Source organism: Dipodomys merriami, unplaced genomic scaffold, assembly GCF_024711535.1.
Source record: "Dipodomys merriami isolate MVZ:Mamm:240054 unplaced genomic scaffold, mDipMer1.0.p SCAF_7, whole genome shotgun sequence".
NCBI lineage: Eukaryota > Metazoa > Chordata > Mammalia > Rodentia > Heteromyidae > Dipodomys > Dipodomys merriami.
The window spans coordinates 15,939,417-15,957,134 of NW_027206290.1; the positions used below are offsets into that span (position 1 = coordinate 15,939,417).

General features: G+C 41.3%; 1 protein-coding gene across 2 annotated transcripts in view; it reads right to left on the reverse strand.

Moving 5' to 3' along the window:
• Positions 1-17,718, reverse strand: part of Notch2 (notch receptor 2) — a 149,562-nt gene that overhangs the window by 48,340 nt on the left and 83,504 nt on the right. For both annotated transcript variants that reach the window (XM_070007531.1, XM_070007530.1), the window contains exon 5: positions 17,317-17,439. In XM_070007531.1, the coding sequence (XP_069863632.1) occupies positions 17,317-17,439 (123 nt within the window). The remainder of the gene's footprint in view (positions 1-17,316; positions 17,440-17,718) is intronic.

The window sequence follows — 17,718 nt, forward strand, 5'->3', positions numbered from 1 at the left end:
CTTTAAACCACCTCATATATCATCCTCCTGAGTAGCTAGAATTACAGACATGAGCCACCAGTGTAAAGCTCTCAGATTCATTCTTATAACCTTATGCATGAAACTATAATTATCTTTTTTTTTTTTTGTCAGTTGTGGGGCTTGAACTCTGGGCTTGGGCACTGTCCTTCCGCTCTTTAGCTCAAAGTGAGCGTTCTACCACTTGAGTCACAGCGGTTTTCTAGTGGTTTATTGGAGATAAGAGTTTCACAGACTTTCCTGCCCAGGCTGGCTTTGAACTGCGATCCTCAGGCATGAGCCCATGGCTATGGACGCCCGGCTGAAACTATACTTATCTCAAAGACTATACTTTAAAAGTTAGGGAAGCAAGTATATATAGAATAAGTTAGAAACAATGAAAAGTCCTAACGAAGTGTGGATGTAAAAGGCAAGGCCAATAACAGGAAGAATGGAGTAAAATGTTCTCAGCCTGAGGCAGAATGTCTCTCTAGTATAACAGGAGATGGGAAAAGAACTGTTTTTCTCTGTATATGCATGTATGAAAATGCTGCATTGAAACCCACATATGGTACATTATGTGCTAATAAAAATGTGGGGAAAGAAGCATACTGAAGGATAATTAACAGGAGATTTCCTAAGGCAGCAGCCATGATGGAATAGAACAGTGTCCTTAGCAAAGAATAGAGTATAGGTTACCAGGTGCCAGTGGCTCATGCCTATAATCCTAGCTACACGAGGCTGAGATCTGAGGATCATGTTTCAAAGTCTACTGTTCTTAAAGCCCCACTGTCTTTGATACCACTCTATGTCATGGTCCCCCTGAGAGATGCTACTGCAATGGGCTTTCTTACTTTCTTCTTTTTCTTTTTTTCTTTGCTGGCACTGGAGCTTGAACTCAGGTACTGGGGCTTGAACTCAAGACCTGGGCACTATCCCTTAGCTTTTTTGCTCAAAGCTGGAGTTCTACCATTTGAGCCATACCTCCCCTTCTGGCTTTTCACTGGTTAATTGGAGATAAAAGTCTCACACACTTTCCTGATTGGGCTATCTTTGAACCATGGTCCTCAGATCTCAGTAGTAGGATTATAGGTGTCCAATAGGCTTTCTTGATTTTAGATGAGCTTCTGCCAACTGCAACCCAAAGTACTAATACCAAGTAAGTGAAGGGGGAAGGCTGAGAGGAAGGAAGGGGCTGAGTGAGGGATAGGAAGGATAGGAAGGAATGAGTGAATGAATGACCAAAAGAGGAAGGAAACTAGGAAGTGGGAGAGAAGAAAGCAGGAAGACAGTGAAAGAGTTAGTGACCTCAACAGCAATCCTCTCCCACCCCCACCAGGGGAGATGATGTCATTTTTTATTACAGAAAACTTTGCTTCCTTACAGTGCTAACAGAAATGCTACTTCAAAGAACAGCAGCTATGTTATTAGGATACAGGTACAGATGAGAAATAAACACAGGATAAGAAGTAGGCGAAGAGCTGCTGTAACCTGGGGTATTTGCTGAGTATTCTTTGTATACTTAGTCTACCTCAAATATCTCTGCTGCCCTTGAACCACACTGTCTTGCAGAATTCCAGCATATTAGATGCTGTTTTTCTTTACTATGGGTCTATGAGAAATCAGAGTACAAAACTGTTGAAAATGACTTACTTAAATTCTTTATGTATTATAATACCTGAAATAGTGTTGAAAGATAGACTATGAAAACAAATAAATAAATATTTTAGGTAAAATAAATATTTCCCTGGAGGAAAAAGCTGGCACTCTTGGGAAAAATCAATAAGACCACAAGTTGACTAACTAGGATGCAGGGACTATGCTTGGGGCTATGATAAAACTGATCTCATTTACAGTGAGGAAACAAGAGAAAGAGATAAATTTAGCTTGCTCTCTAAGGCAATGAGAACAGTGAAGTTGAGATTTCAGCCAGGCTGACTCAGTTATAACAAAGACTTGAAAAATATTATTCTTATTTTTTGGTGCCAGTATTAGTTCTTGAACTCAGGGCCTGGGTGCTATCCCTTACCGTTTTTTATCTCAAGTATGGCATTCTATCACTTGAATCCTATCTCTACTTATGGCTTTTGTTGTTGTTGTTAAATGGAGCTAAAAGTTTCATAGACTTTCCTGCCAGGGCGGGCTTCAAATCATGATCCTCAGATCTCAGCCTCCTGAGAAGCTAGGATTACAGGCACAAGTCACCAGTGCCTGGCACAATGAACCCTTTTCCTGTAAGGTTTAGGCACATTTCCCTAGAACAACATTGTCTCCTAGTCTCCCTCTTACAATCCCATCAACCAACAGTAAAATTTATCATAAGGAGAAGAGAAACTAGGGCAGTTACTGGAATTGCTGCCTCCAAAATGCACAGTAAAACCTCTGCTAAGGCTCTTAGCCCAAGAGAAAACCAATGCAGATGTCTAAAACAAATAAGGCTCAGAAAGGTAAATAACCTTCCTTCCCAAGTTCACAGGGTTGGTGAGTGGGAGGACTGTGATTTAAACCAACTCAGCCCAACGCCAAATCTGATGCCCTTTTACTGCGGCGCGGCTCAGTGTCCAGCTCTAGCTTTGGCTAAGATCCACTGGGCCAGGTCTCTGACCTCAGATCTTAAAGCACTCTGAGAAGGCAGAGACGCCAGAGATAATTAAAGAATACTGTTAGGCTAAAGTAACAAAGACAGGACTATCACATGGAATTAGGATCAGAAAGCTCTCAGCCATCTTCTGAGGACATAAGGTATGCTCTAAACTAAGGCCTAAGGCTTTTGCTAGTACTCTATGGCAGGAAAGCACGAGGCTGAGGTGGAGACAGGAATGAGTTAGGTCCAGAAGGCTGTAAATGACTACAACATATTCTTTGGCAAACATTTAAAAGAAGAAAAATTAAGCCAGGTGCAGGTGGCTCATGCCTCTAATCCTAGCTACTCAGGAGGCCGAGATCTGAGGATTGCAGTTCAAAGCCAGGCAGGAAAGTCCAAGAGACTCCTATCTCCAATTAACCACCAGAAAACCAGAAGTGGTTCTGTGGCTCAAAGTAGTAGAGTGTTCACCTTGAGCTGAAGAGCTCAGGGACAACACCCAGGCCCTGAGTTCAAGCCCCACAACACACATACATACATACAAACAAACACCACACACACACACACACACACACACACACACACACACACACACACACACACACACACACACACACACACACACACACACACAGAGAGAGAGAGAAAGGAAAGTAGGGGATACACAGTTAACACTGCCTTTAAAAATTAGTCAGATGCCAGATGCAGATGGCTCACACTTGTAATCCAAGCTATTCAGGAGGCTGCAATCTGAGTATTGTGGTTTGAAGCCAGTCTGGGCAAAAAGAAAAAGTCGGTGAGACCCTTATTTCCAATTAACCAGCAAAAGATCCTGAAAGTGGAAGCATGGAGAAAGCCAAGTGAGAACTTGAGGCTCTGAGTTCAAGCCCCACAACTGGCGTATGTGTGCACATGCACGCGCATGCACACACACACACACACACACACACACACACACACACACACACACACACACACACACACACACACACACACACACACACACACACAGATTAGTCACAGTACCCTAGAGGGGATGGCAGGCAGATGACTGTTAGTAGGAGAGTGGGAGAGAGGTTATGAGCTACCTAGCAAATAAAAGGGAGAGGCAGAGAGGCGTGTTGCTGCTGTGTCCCACCAAGCTACTCAATCTTCAAGGCTGACGAGTCTCCACATGCATCATCCTCTGTGTCAACATAAATCACGCTGGTGAACTCCCAAAATAGGTTACACAAAGCACAATTAGGCAAGCTTTCTGAGGACAGTAATTATTCTTCCTAGTAACTGCCCTTTGCGGATCTTGCAAACTACTGCCATTTAACACGGGAACAAGGCAGGACACTAGTTAGGCCTTCTCTATTTCCAGTGGGAAAATACCTTCTCCAATGCAGCTACTGACCATCTTCTGGCTTATTCTTCTTTTTTACTTCTTTTTATACTTCTCTTTTACATGCTTGTCTCAAGCCACAGTGTTTTCTCATTGGTTTATCCAATATTTAATTCTTTCCTACCTCAGTGCCTTTGCATATCCTGCTTTCTCCATCTATTCTAATTCATATGGCTAGTGATCTCTCATCTTTCAGACCTCTCATAACTGAAGGAGATCTCTGAATGTCCAGCTCCCCACTGCTCCTCATCACTGCTTCTATTCCACTCAATCCATCCTGACTTATTCAAGGCAGTAGGTTTGGGGTTGGAGGCATGGCTCACGTGGTAGAGCGCCAGAGAATGCACAAAAGCATCAGATACCAAGTTCAAGTCCTAGTCTTGGAATAAAAACAAAAACAAAGGAGTGAGTTTGTACTCATTTGCTCTTTACACAAGTCTCTTCTCCTTTTAGCCTATAAACTCCATAAAGGCAGGCACCACACCTCCCATCCACTTCGGTACACATGCCAGGCACTGTACCAGATGCTTGGGACCACTGATGACACAGACCTTACACAGCATCAGATCTAATTATGTTCGTTTTACAGATGAGGAAGCTGGAGCCAGAGTGGCCCAGTGACTTGTGTAAGTCTGTACAACTGAGAAAAGTAAGAAATATAAATCTAAGCTAGAAATAAGCGCTGATAAAGACTGGGAGTGTGGCATTGCTACAGAAGATGCTGGTGCTCTACTGCTTAAGCTACATTTCTATGGCCAAGAAGACAGTTTTCCATGTAGAAGGGGAGTCTGATCAGACTGCTGAGGGACAAGGCAGGACTTAAGAAGCTTAGAAGGCAGCTCAGCAGTGATGCAGACAGAGAGGACAGGGCCAACCTGCCATTAGTAAAGAGTGTCTGGTGTGGGTTTTAAGGAGTTGGGTCACACTAATTCTCTAGCCAAGCAAGCCACGGACCACTAAACAGACACCACTTGTAAGCTGTGGCTGACAGGGACTCAGGCAATGCACTGTTCTCTCAACACACAACAAACCATCAATCTCACCTGGTGCTACAAGTGACTAGAAAGAGGGAAGAGGACAACAAAAGTAAAAAGAAAAATGACTGCTGGCCTGAGCACTCTGTGAAGCCCTCAACCTTCTCAGTCATCTCTCAACTGTGAAGTCTGTGGGAAAACGTTTTATCCCATCAGTGGTCCTGGTAAAGGTCAACTGTACTGCAACAACAATCCCCCCACAGGAACATACAAAAAAAACGAGCTTGTCTGGCCCTTGGCCTGACCCTGCTACCTTCTCTTCTACAGTCAAGTCAAGATAATTCGGTCTCTGATATGGGTTCCAACCAGCAGTCGCTGAACCTCTGAAGTCTGGAGTTTCGAGTTAGATCAAGCATTCTTACAACCTCTGTCCTACAAAATCTGTGCTCTGCACACCGATTTCTGATTTTACTGCTAAAAGTTAAAGGACAAAGGACAAGCTAGATAGCTGAATAAACTCCTGGCCAAAGCTGGTGATATATTCTGTTAAGCACTGTAGTGTTCAGTGGCTAAAGAGCACACATAAATATATACAAATGGCTGAGTAGGAGCAGTAAAGGGGAGAGTATAGTGGGAAATGGAGATCACATGCAGGTAAACTCAACAATTTCAGGGGATTCCTGCACTACTCCTAATACCATCATCTCTTCAGGTCTCCCCAAAGGCCTTGTTCCCTGATTTATGACCGGTGTTATTTTCTGAACAGTTGCCATGTGATTTTTTTTTTTTTATAATGGCAGTACTGGGACTTCAACTCAGGACTTGCAGTTCTCTCTTAGCTTTTCTGCTCGAGGCTGATGCTCTACCACTTGAGCCAAACTTCCACTTTAAGCTTCTTGCTGGTTAATTGGAGATAAGAGTCTCACAGACTTTCCTGCCCAGGCTGGCTTTGAACCTCAATCCTCAGATCTCAGCCTCCTGAGTAGGTAGGATTACAGGCTTCAGCCACTGGTGCTTGGTATACTGCCTTATTTTTAAAAAGTTGTACAAATCTAATCCACAGCAGAAAGATACTAAAGGATCTGAATGAGGTAAAAAGAAACCCTTACTAACAATCGTAATTTTGAGGGGTGAAGTCAGGCTAGAACAACCAGAAAACTTAATGCTCCAACTCATTCATATCACACACACACACACACACACACACACACACACACACACACACACACACACACACACACACACACACACACACACACACACACACACACACACACACACACACACACACACACACGGATTATAAAGATAAATAAAACTAACCTGCTTTCTACCATTCAGAATTTAACAGGCAAATAGTAGTTTTGTAGCCAAACAAATAATAGGGTGACAAGTACTTTAATATAGATAGCTGCTGCCTTAGGAGAACAGAGAAGAATCAGAGAAGGCAACTTTCCAGTGAGAACACTACAAGAAGGAAGGCTGTGTAAGAGTATATGCGTGGGGAGAAGGCGGACAGGATGGGGAGTAGTTCAAGCAGAAGCAAGTGATGTATATAGGTTTGAGTGGGAGGAAGAGCATGGCTCATTTGAAGCAATGAAAAAGAATCTGCATGGTTGAGTTACAAGGCAGGCATAGGGGAGTGGAGAGATACAGCAGGACAGGGTTACATGCAGTATCTTGGAACTCTATCCCAAAACAAGGAGGGTTGCTGAATGTTTTAAGCAAAGCAACAAGTCCATCTGATTTGTGTTTCAGAAAGCCAGCTCTGCTGTAAAGAGAATGGTCTGAACTCTATCTCACCCCTCCAGGTCGACAGCAATTTAAAACACTGGGAGTCCTGGGCTCCTGGGGCTACTACAGCACCGAGAAAGCCTACAGTGCATCTGGGAAAATTCCAGATGCAAGAGAAAACATCTAGACTCAGACACTCCACAGAGAACTGTGGAGCTGGGCCTAGGTTGGACATTCAGAAAGCTTCCCCAGGGTACAGAGGAGAAAATGGTGCCAACCTTCAGTCCCCCTCTAAGAGGCCCACACTTTGGCTCTCTCCCCACTTCTTTAGGCGCAGGGCTGCTGAGCAAGTTACAGAAAGGGGCCCTTACCTCACAGGGAGGAAAAACTAACTGCAGCCAGGTGGAGAGCAAGGGGATCCAAAGAACCTCCCCCATTTATAGACAAGCTGTTGTTACTCCATGCAGAATAATCCACCATGGGAACTATTAAAGGCCCTGCAATATAAAACAAGGATCTATACCAGTTAAGGTTAGAGAATACTGTGAAAATCCTCACATGTACAAAGTGTTATGGGAAGAATTGCTTCTGTACAATGAAGACAATGAGAGAAAGGTACATTCTAAGAAGAAATGAAAAATAATACATAATAGACTGATGAAGGGGGCTGGAAAGCAGAAAGAACAGATGTGAGATGACAGCCAGGCACTAGTGGTTCATGCCTGTAATCCAAGCTGAGATCTGAGGATCTATGTTTGAAGCTAGCCTAAGCAGGAAAGTCTGAGAGACTCCGACTGTCAATTGCTCATCAAGAAGCCAGAAGTGGAGTTGTGGCTCAAGTAGAGTGCCAGCTCTGAGCAAAAAAGTGAAGAGACAGCACTTGGACACTGAGTTTAAGCCCCAAGACTGCCACAAAAACAGAAAAAAAGAAAAACAAAACAGATGACATGATGAGTACATGTCCTACACATGAGAATGCAGTCCCTAAGTCAGGATCCTAAACTAGCAAAAACAAAACTGAAGATGAAAAATATAGATCAATGCTACAAAGGAAAAGCTGTGTAAGTACTTAAAATGCAAAGCAAAATATCAAGCAAATTAGAATATCATAAGAGATTATCTTAACTATGGAGAAGAAATAATAAAAATCTAATGTAAAAATAACAGTTTTGAAAAGAGTAAACAGTAAGGCAAGTGAAAATACCAAGGTCAATGAACGTTACTTAACAAAAATGAAGATACACTTGGTGACATTGCATTTCCTATAGTACTCACTACCAGAAGCAAAACTTAAAAAAAAAAAAAAAACTAAGACCCCAAAATTCAATATTTAGCCAAAATGCCATTGCACATGAAGGTTATTAAATCAAAAGAGCTCTTTCACATGTATAAGAGTGGCTGGAGGTGTGCTCAAGCAGCACAGTGCCAGCCTAGCAAGTGTAAGTTTCAAATTCAAGCCCCAATATCCCCCCAAGTGCGTATCAAATACGTAAGGGCTCCAAAAGTGTGCCCACAGTCAGATGCCACTGGCTCACACCTATTATCCTAGCTACTCATGAGACTGAGATCTGAGAATCAAGGTTCAACACTAGCCCAGGAAGACTTTTTTTGTCAGTTGTGGGGTTTGAACTCTGGGCCTGGGCGCTGTCCCTCAGCTCTTTAGCTCATGGAAAGCACTCTACCACTTGAGCCACAGTGCCACTTATGGTTTTCTGGTAGTTTATTTAAGATAAGAGCCTCACAGACTTTCCTGCCCTGGCTGGCTTTGAACCGTGATTCTCAGATCTCAGCCTCCTGAGTAGCTAGGAATATAGGCGTGAGCTACCAGCTCCTGGCTTCAGGCAGACTCTTATCTCCAATTAACAGGCAAAAGGCTGGATGTGGAGGGGTGATTCAAATGATCAAACATCAGTATTAAGCAGACCCTGAGTTTAAGTCCCAGGACTAGTATACACCCACAAAAATACAACAAACATACAACTTTCCTAAAAAAGTAATATACTACGCAAAAGTATTTTAGGTGAAAAAAATAAAAAGAAAGAGCTCAGGAATGATAACAATTATGACAGTAATTGCAACTCCAGTTAGCACAGAACAAGTTGTCCACCAAACTAAGCCTAAAATATTAACACTGGAATTTAAAACTATTAAGTAGCAAAAATATTTTACAAAATGCATTAATATTTCAAAATCCATTAACAATATCATATGAAGAGTATTTCAAAATCCAGATTACAAATATAGGAAGTGTAAGACAAGTAAAAGTTCATCATCAAAAAGGAAGTTAATAAATTCAGTTTTGTTTCTGAAACTGAAAAGTAGCAAGATGAAGTCCAATTTTTTCTTACAAATATTCTTCACAGAAATAGGAAAAAAATCCAAAAATTTATGGAAACATACAAACACACCCAAAAATATATGAAAAAATATATGACAACGGCTGAGGGTGTTGCTGGTAGAAATGGTAAAAATGATTGTCTAGCAGGTGTGAGTGCTGTGGCTCAGCTCCCAACACTGTAATAAGGTAATGAAGATAAAATATATTAATAAAATATTTTGATTGATACTAGTAATCAAAACAACATGATAGTGAGTGGGGTGGGAACCTGATCCAAGACCAATGGAACAGAACAGAGGGCAGAGCTCATAGGTAAACTCAAGCATCTAGAGCTAAGTGATTCTTGAATATGGTACTGAGACTATGAATTGAAGAAAGGCAATTATTTCAACAGTCTTGGGAAAAATGGATATTCACATGCAAAAGAATGAAAGTTAGAATTCTGTCATGTTACAAAAATTAAATCAAAAAAGATTAAAATTAAATGTGAACACCTGAAACTATGACACACCACTAGAAGAAAATATTCAGACATATTATCATAGGCAAGGCTTTGTGGGGAAAAGGCCCCCAAAAAACAGGAAACAAAAACAAATGAGATTACACCAGCTAAAAAGCTTCTGTACAGCAAAAGAAATAGCAGTAAAGAGACAGTCTACAGAAGGGGAGAAAATCTTTGCAAACTCTATATCTAACAAGAATCAATACCTAGAATACACAAAGAATTCAAGAAAAAACAATACTGCCAAAGAATACACACAAATAACCAATCAGAATAGGAGAAAAATGCTCAATATCAATAATCACCAGGAAATTGCAAAGCCACAGGAAAATGTTACCTCATCTAGTAAAAAAAAAAAAAATTAACAAGTGCTAGCCAGGATGTGGAGAAGAAAATCCTTGCATACTGTTGATGGGAATATAATTAATATAGCCATCATGGAAAATAGTATGAGGGCTTCTCAAAAATCTAAAGACAGAAGAAGGATATAATCTGGCAATACCACTACTGGCTCTGTATCTATATCTATATCTATATCTATATCTATATCTATACCTGTATCTCTATCTGTATCTGTATCTCCAAAGGAAATGAAATCCTTATGTCCAAGAGCCATCTGCACTCCCATGTTTACTACAGCACTATTCACAATATCGAAGAGATGAAAGCAACCTGAATGCCTATCAGCTGGTAATGGAAAGCAAATATGATACATATATACCATGAGATACCCTTCTGCCATAAAGCAGAACAAAATCTTCATCATTCTGATTTGAGTCTCCTGGTTGCCACTCATGCAATAGCCATAGTTAAAATGAGAATAAGTAGCTCGGGGCTCATGCCTGCAATCATAGCTACTCAGGAGGCTGAAATCTGAGGATCCAGTTCAAAGCCTGCCCCAGGCAGGAAAGCCTATGAGATTCTTATCTCCAATTAACTACTCAAAAAAATCAGGAAGTAGAGCTGTGGCTCAAAGTGGCAGAGTGCTTGCCTAGAGCAAAGAAGCTCAGGGACAGTGCTTAGGGCCTGAGTTCAAGCCCCAGGACCTACACACACACACACACACACACACACACACACACACACACACACACACACACACACACACACACACACACACACACACACACACACACACACACACACACACACACACACACACACACACACACACCTTCACAATAAGACCAGCAACTATCTTATAAATAAATAACTAAGCATATAAATCACCAAAAGCAGTAAAGCAGTATAGATGCTACAACAGAGACTGCAGAGTCAAGAACAACCTGATAATATTTCATCCCTGTGACTCGGTGATGGAATGAATAATGGCAGAGCGGAGTCCAATTTCTCTTATTTCCCTTTTTCTCACCTTCCTTCTTTGGATCTATTTCCTCCTACATTTTCTGATGGTAAAAATTTCTCACAACTGAGAGCCAAAGCCTCATTCAATATACTTTCCCTCATAAACTTGACACATTCCCGTGGGAATCAGAAAAAAAAAAAAGACTCAATATCTGAGACTGAATATTTTGCTGCTGTTTTTATAAAACTCAAGCTTATTGTGTATTGTCATCGCTATACTATTTCTCTAATTGTGTCACTGTCCCATTACTTAGAATTAAGAGAGAAGTTACCCCTTCTCAATTTCCCTTCTTACACCACACTAAGTATTTAGTTGGTTCTTAAGTCCTACCGACACTTTTCAAAATCTCCTTTACAGTTGCTACTTCATGTTGCAGTTATTTACAGTTTCTTAGTTCTTCCTTGCCAACTCATTACTCTTGAAAGATGGGAATACTTTATTTTTTGTGCTGGTCCTGGGGCTTGAACTCAGGGCCTGCGTGCTGTCCTTGTGCTTCTTTTGCTCTACCACTTGAGCCACATGTTCAGCTTTTTCTGAGTAGTTTATTAGAGATAAGAGTCTCATGGGATTTTTCTCCCCTGCTTGCTTTGAATCACGCTCCTCAAATCTTAGCCTCCTGAGTAGCTAGCATTATAAGAGTGAGCCTGTAGGTACCCTGCTGGGAATTTTTTTTTTTTTTGGTCGGTTGTGGGGCTTGAACTCTGGGCCTGAGCACTATCCCTTCAGCTCTTCAGCTCAAGGCGAGCGCTCTACCACTTGAGCCACAGCACCACTTCCAGTTTTCTGGTGGTTTATTGGAGATAAGTTTCATGGACTTTCCGGCCCAGGTTAGCTTTGAACCGCAATCAGATCTCAGCCTCCTGAGTAGCTAGGATTACAGGTGTGAGCCACTGGTGCCCGGCCCTGCTGGGAATTTTTATTATTTTTTCTGTGCCTGTTACAAGACCTAGCAGAATATAACAGGTTTCATAAATATCTGTTGTTGAGGGCTTAAAAATCACAAAGTTAATTAAATGTGATCTTCCTATAGGACAGCCAAAATAGACACAGCCAAAATGGATCACAAGGGCAGGAAAGATCCTTGAGACTCATTTCCTGCATTTTTCTGGGCTATACTACGTATTTTCCACTTTCACCATCATAATCACTAATCAGTACTGGACCTCTGGGATGAGCGGGTATCAGGTTAGCACTCTAGTAATCTGACCAAATGATATGAAACTGAAACTGGACTTGGAGGGGCAGAAGTCCCTTAGCTTTTACACTCAAGGATGGCTGGTAGTCTACCATTTGAGCCACAGTTCTACTTCTGGCTTTTTGCTGGTTAACTGGAGATAAGAGTCTCACAGACTTTCCTGCCCAGGCTGGCTTTGAACCTCAATCCTCAGATCTCAGACTCCTGAGTTGCTAGGATTATAGTGCCCAGCTCCAATCCTGTAGTCTTAAAGCTTAAGACATGTACCCTTGTATGTACATGCATGTGCGCATATATACACATAACAGACAAAGATTATTATATATAGAGAGGGAGTGGCTGTGAGAAAAACACTTGTCAGTAACCAGAGGCTGGACTGAAACAGAGATGCCTTACGTGACACAAACACCCCACTAGTCGGACTCATTCCCAGACCCAAGCAGTTCATGCACTACCTCCAGCACAGGAATCCACTAACTCAACCTGAAGCAACTGACAGCAACACGAATCACAACCAATTCCTCAGATGTACCGTACTATACAGGAGAGCTGAGAGAAAATTTGCTCAGTTTAATTTCAGTCATATCTACCTAACTTGTATTGTTCACTTCTGTTTAATGTCCCAGAGCACTGTCCTGAGCCCAAGCTGCAATTACATTTCTAGATTAATAACAAGCCCAGGAAAATAAATCACATCTGCCCCAGGAGTGAACCCAAAACCAAAGGCAGCCATGGAGAGGAATTTGTGAGTTGAGCTTAGAGTCAACCTTAATTCTGAAGGAAATGAACCTTTAACAAATAAAATTCAAATAACAATCAATGTAGACAAAACATTAATCCATATTGCTCTAATACATTTGGGACCTTTATAAAATTTTTGTTCTCCTTAAATGGGCATCTACCAGAACAGAACTACTCTGATATGGCATGAGGCCAGACCCATTATAATAAAGACAACAACCCGTAGGTGTACTTTCACTTCATAAAAGAACATGCAGTCATTCAGACTTCCCTCCTTTAAGCATTCCCAGACCCAAGAAACAAACCATCTGCCTACATGGACCACCATCAACTTGTTTTTTTTCCACCTGAGCTTAGGCTAGTCCAGGAGACTTGGGACCTTTAAAAGCACAAACTCACACCGGGCGCTGGTGACTCACGCCTGTAATCCTAGCTACTCAGGAGGCTGAGATCTGAGGATCACGGTTCAAAGCCAGCCCGGGCAGGAGAGACCGACCGTGAGACTCCTATCTCCAATAAACCACCAGAAAACCGGAAGTGGCACTGTAGCTCAAGTGGTAGAGAGCTCGCCTTGAGCTGAAGAGCTGAGGGACAGCGCCTAGGCCCAGAGTTCAAGCCCCACGGCCGACCAAAAAAAAAAGCACAAACTCACATGATTTAGGTAGTTGCAACAGATAAAAAGGCTCTAAATTGGATCACAATAGAATCCTGCTTATATATAGGGAAACCACACCAGAACAAGGCCAACTCGAGGGCTCCTCTACACACAGCTGCTCACTAAGACTTCTGCTCCACGTTACCATGGCGGCAGCAGTAGTGACTTGCATTGAACACCTCTACATCAGGGTTGTGCAAGAAAAATGTGCGAGAAAGATAGTATTCTAAATTTTCCAGGGGCCACTTAAAGTAAAAGTATATTAAATTAATTGAACATTGTAATTTATTTAAGCTCAATGTATCTATAACAATACAACTTTATAAAATCAATATTACAATAATATAATAAATATCATTAATAATATACTTTTCCATGTTAAGTATTCAAAATCAGGTATTTTACACTAGTCATAGAATTATTAGAATTCAGACTAGTTGCATTTCAGATACTGAAAAGCAAAAGGTGACTGGCAGCCACCAAACTGAATGGTATTGATTTAAGATGTTTAGCATGATTATTTGCTGAATAATTTTAATTACTTTTATTTTAAAACGTTCAATTTTTTTGGATTTAAAAATCTATTTAAGTAACATGATTCTCCCAAAAACTTTTCTTTTTGGTCAGTCATGGGGCTTGAACTCGGCCTGGGCACTGTCCCTGAGCTCTTCAGCTCAAGGCGAGCGCTTTACTGCTTGGGTCTCATAGACTTTCCTGCCAGGGCTGGCTTTGAACCTTGATCTTCAGATGTCAGCCTCCAGAGTAACTAGGATTACAGGCATGAGCCACCGGCGTCCAGCTTCTCCCAAAACCTTAATAAACATGTTAATGTCAGGCAAACACTAGGGCTCATACCTGTAATCCTAGCTACTTGGGAGGCTAAGATATGAGGATACTAGATCAAAGACAGACCAAGCAGGAAAGTCTCTGAGACTCTTACTTCCAATTAACCACTAAGAAACTGGAAATAGAAGTATGGCTCAATTGGTAAAGTATAATCCTTGAGCATAAAAAAAGCACACAAACAACAACAAAAAAAACAACTAAGGGATAGTGACTAGGTCCTGAGTTCAAACTCCACTACAGACACAAAAATTAAAACATAGTAGATCACTCAATGTCTATTTAGTTAAACTGAATGCCTAGGTTTCTCAGCCATATGATCTTACCCATTCTTTTCCAGATGGCCACAAACTTCATTTCCTTCCCTACTTGCCTAGTACAACTCCTCCTTTTCTATCAAAAGCCAAACCAAATAGTTCATACTTCAACTCTACAGCTGAAAATTGCAAAGGGAATAGTGAACAAAGTTGTAATCAGGTTTTTTAGATATGGGGGAAAGAACCAGAATAGAAAACATTCTGTAATGTGAACTTCTAACCTCAAAGTAACCAACCAGAGTCCTAAAAAGCAAATCAAAAAATCCCGTAATAATAAACTGAACTTTCGACCCACTAAAGAAACTCAAAGTTTTTAAAAACCAAAAGATAAAAATGAAAAAAACTCACAAATGAAATTTGTTAAGAAAAAAAGACTAAATTTGGGCTGGCAATGTGGCTTAGTGGTAGAGTGCTTGCCTAGCAAGCATGAAGCCCTGGGTTCAATCCCTCAATACCACATACACAGAAAAAGCCAGAAGTGGTGCTGTGGCTCAAGGGGTAGAATGCTAGCCTTGTGCAAAAGAAGCTCAGGGACAGTGCCCAGGCCCTGAGTTCCAGCCCAAGGACTGGCAGGGAAAAAAAAAAGGCCTAGTTTTGAGCTCAGATTTGGAACCCAAAAGCTTTAGATTCAAACACTAACTCAATCATTATTTGCCTTGGGCAAAATATTTAACCCTTTTGAAATATGCATAATCATTTTTAAAAGGATACTCAATAAATCTCATTCCCAGTAGTTTTTACAATTCTATGCAAAATAAAACACCATCATTAACACATTATTCTAGCGCTAATGATTATTACTTAACACCTATGTTCCATCCCCAATCATTTCTGAAACTTACAAGAAGCATAAAACAGTAAACTGAACCTAGAGCTCCAAGGTCCTGAGTTCAAAAACCTAGTACTGGCACCAAAAGAAGAAGAAGGAAGAAGAGGAGGAGAAAGAATAGGAGGAGGGGAATACAAAAGTGAAAAAAGAAATGAAAAGGAAGAAGGAAGGATGGAAGAAGGGAGGGAGGGAGGATGGAAGGGAGGAAGGATGGAAGAGAGGGAGGGTGGGAGGTAGGAAGGAAGGAAGGAAGGAAGGAAGGAAGGAAGGAAGGAAGGAAGGAAGGAAGGAAGGAAGGAAGGAAGGAAGGAAGGAAAGAAGATCAGCAACTATATTACCACCCCATTTCATCTTCATCAGCATCAGAAGTCTTAATACCACCCAGTCACCATCCCACAGGGCAAAGTAGGATTAGGATAGACAGATTCCTCACAAATATCTAAGCCTACCCATTAACACTGTGAACATTTTTAAAAATTCAAATCTTTCTAGTTATTATTTGTCAAGTGATTAACTTTATAACAGATAAACTTTGAAAAAAAACTTCTGAAAAGTCTATGACAGAAATGGCAGAAGTTATAGCAAATACGACAGAAAGTGTAGAAGTTTGAAGAGACATCCTGTGAGTTTCTAGGGAAAGTCTAGTTTCTAGGGAAACCCAGTGAAGTACCTACAGAAAGGACAGCTTGGGCATTAGAAGCAGAAATGCAGGCTCTTCCAGACAAGTTAGGTTATTCAAGTTTTAAATCCTTTCTAGTTTTTCTAGTCATAGCCGCAATAGCATAGAGTACTCTAAACAATTAGATGCCAAAGATAAGGGAGACCTGAAGAACATCCCGTAGAAATGACTGTAAGCCAGCACCAAGATTTCTTCACAGGAGATGGCCTATCACTGGGTCGGTAGCTTCTTCTAACCTCATCCCCTCCCTCCCCCATCCCCTCCCTCTCCCTCCCTTCCCCCACTCCCCTCTTTCATTCACTCAATCTCTGTCCCTCAGAATCCTTTTATCACTCCATCTCAAAAAGAAAAGCTCAGGCTTCATTCCTTTATCAGTTTTTAACTGTCTCTTCTTTCAGTAGATAAATAAGTCTGTATTGAAATAAAACGACATGTCTACATAAAATAACTCACCTTTCAAAAATAATTTTAAAAATAAAATATGAAAAAAGCCAAGCAGCTATAAAATTAAGCAAGATTACTTTTCTGATACCAGGCAGAAAACCTAGCTTTTTTTCTTATTTGCAAAAAGACAAACAAGAAAGGAGAAGCAGAAATGGAGGCTGCGTGCAATAATGGATGTCATCCAGAGTGCCTACCCAGCCTTTACTTTAAACACAACTGACAATACACAGGATTAAGAGCTTCTCCACATCACTACACTGTGTACTGTGTGTGGGAATTAAATTTTTTTGTTTTTGAAATTTATTTCAACTTTTAAATATTCTACTACTGCTGCTACTATTACTACTTCCACTACGGACCATGCTTGTTCAAAACCATGTGTAATAAACTCACAACTAAGAAAGCTTATTGTATTCTGGCATTTTCTCAAATACTTATTATGTTGTAAGTGTCAAGACAACGTGCGGTGGTTTCAAATAATAAGCTCATGGGTTAGTCAGGTGGTTCTGTCACATCTGCCATAAAAGTAACACCAATACCTGTGGAAACACCTTTTCTCTAGGGAGCAAAGGTGAGCACAGGGTATTAGCACAATGCCAGATGACCCAGCATGGAGATCCAGGCTTGTACATAAGCTGCTCCCGAAGCAGCCCTAAAATCACTTGTCCACAGAGCCTACTTCATCAGCCACCTGATCCATTACCAACCCACAACCTGTGCTCTGTACACACCTGTCCATTGCGGAGGACAGCGGCAGTTGTAAGTGTTGACCCCATCCACACAAACCCCTCCATTCTGACACCGGTGGTTAGGGCAGTCGTCAACGTTTCGCTCACAGGTGCTGCCTTCAAAGCCTGGTAAGAGAAGAACAAAAGGAAAAGATGAGTCCTCATACAAAGGTATGCATTCTCCTCTTTCCCACAGGGCACCATCGTCTGACAGACCTGCTTCGTGATTTTAGTTCAACAGGTACTCAATAGGACTCAGTTATTAGAAACTCCCCATTCAGGGTAAGGGAGGGAGGGCACAAAAATAGAGGAACAAAGGGTGAACAAATGCAGCAGGGGTACTCACTAGACACTATGTTGAAAATGAACTATACAACTTGTGGGTGGGGACGGGAGGGAAAAACT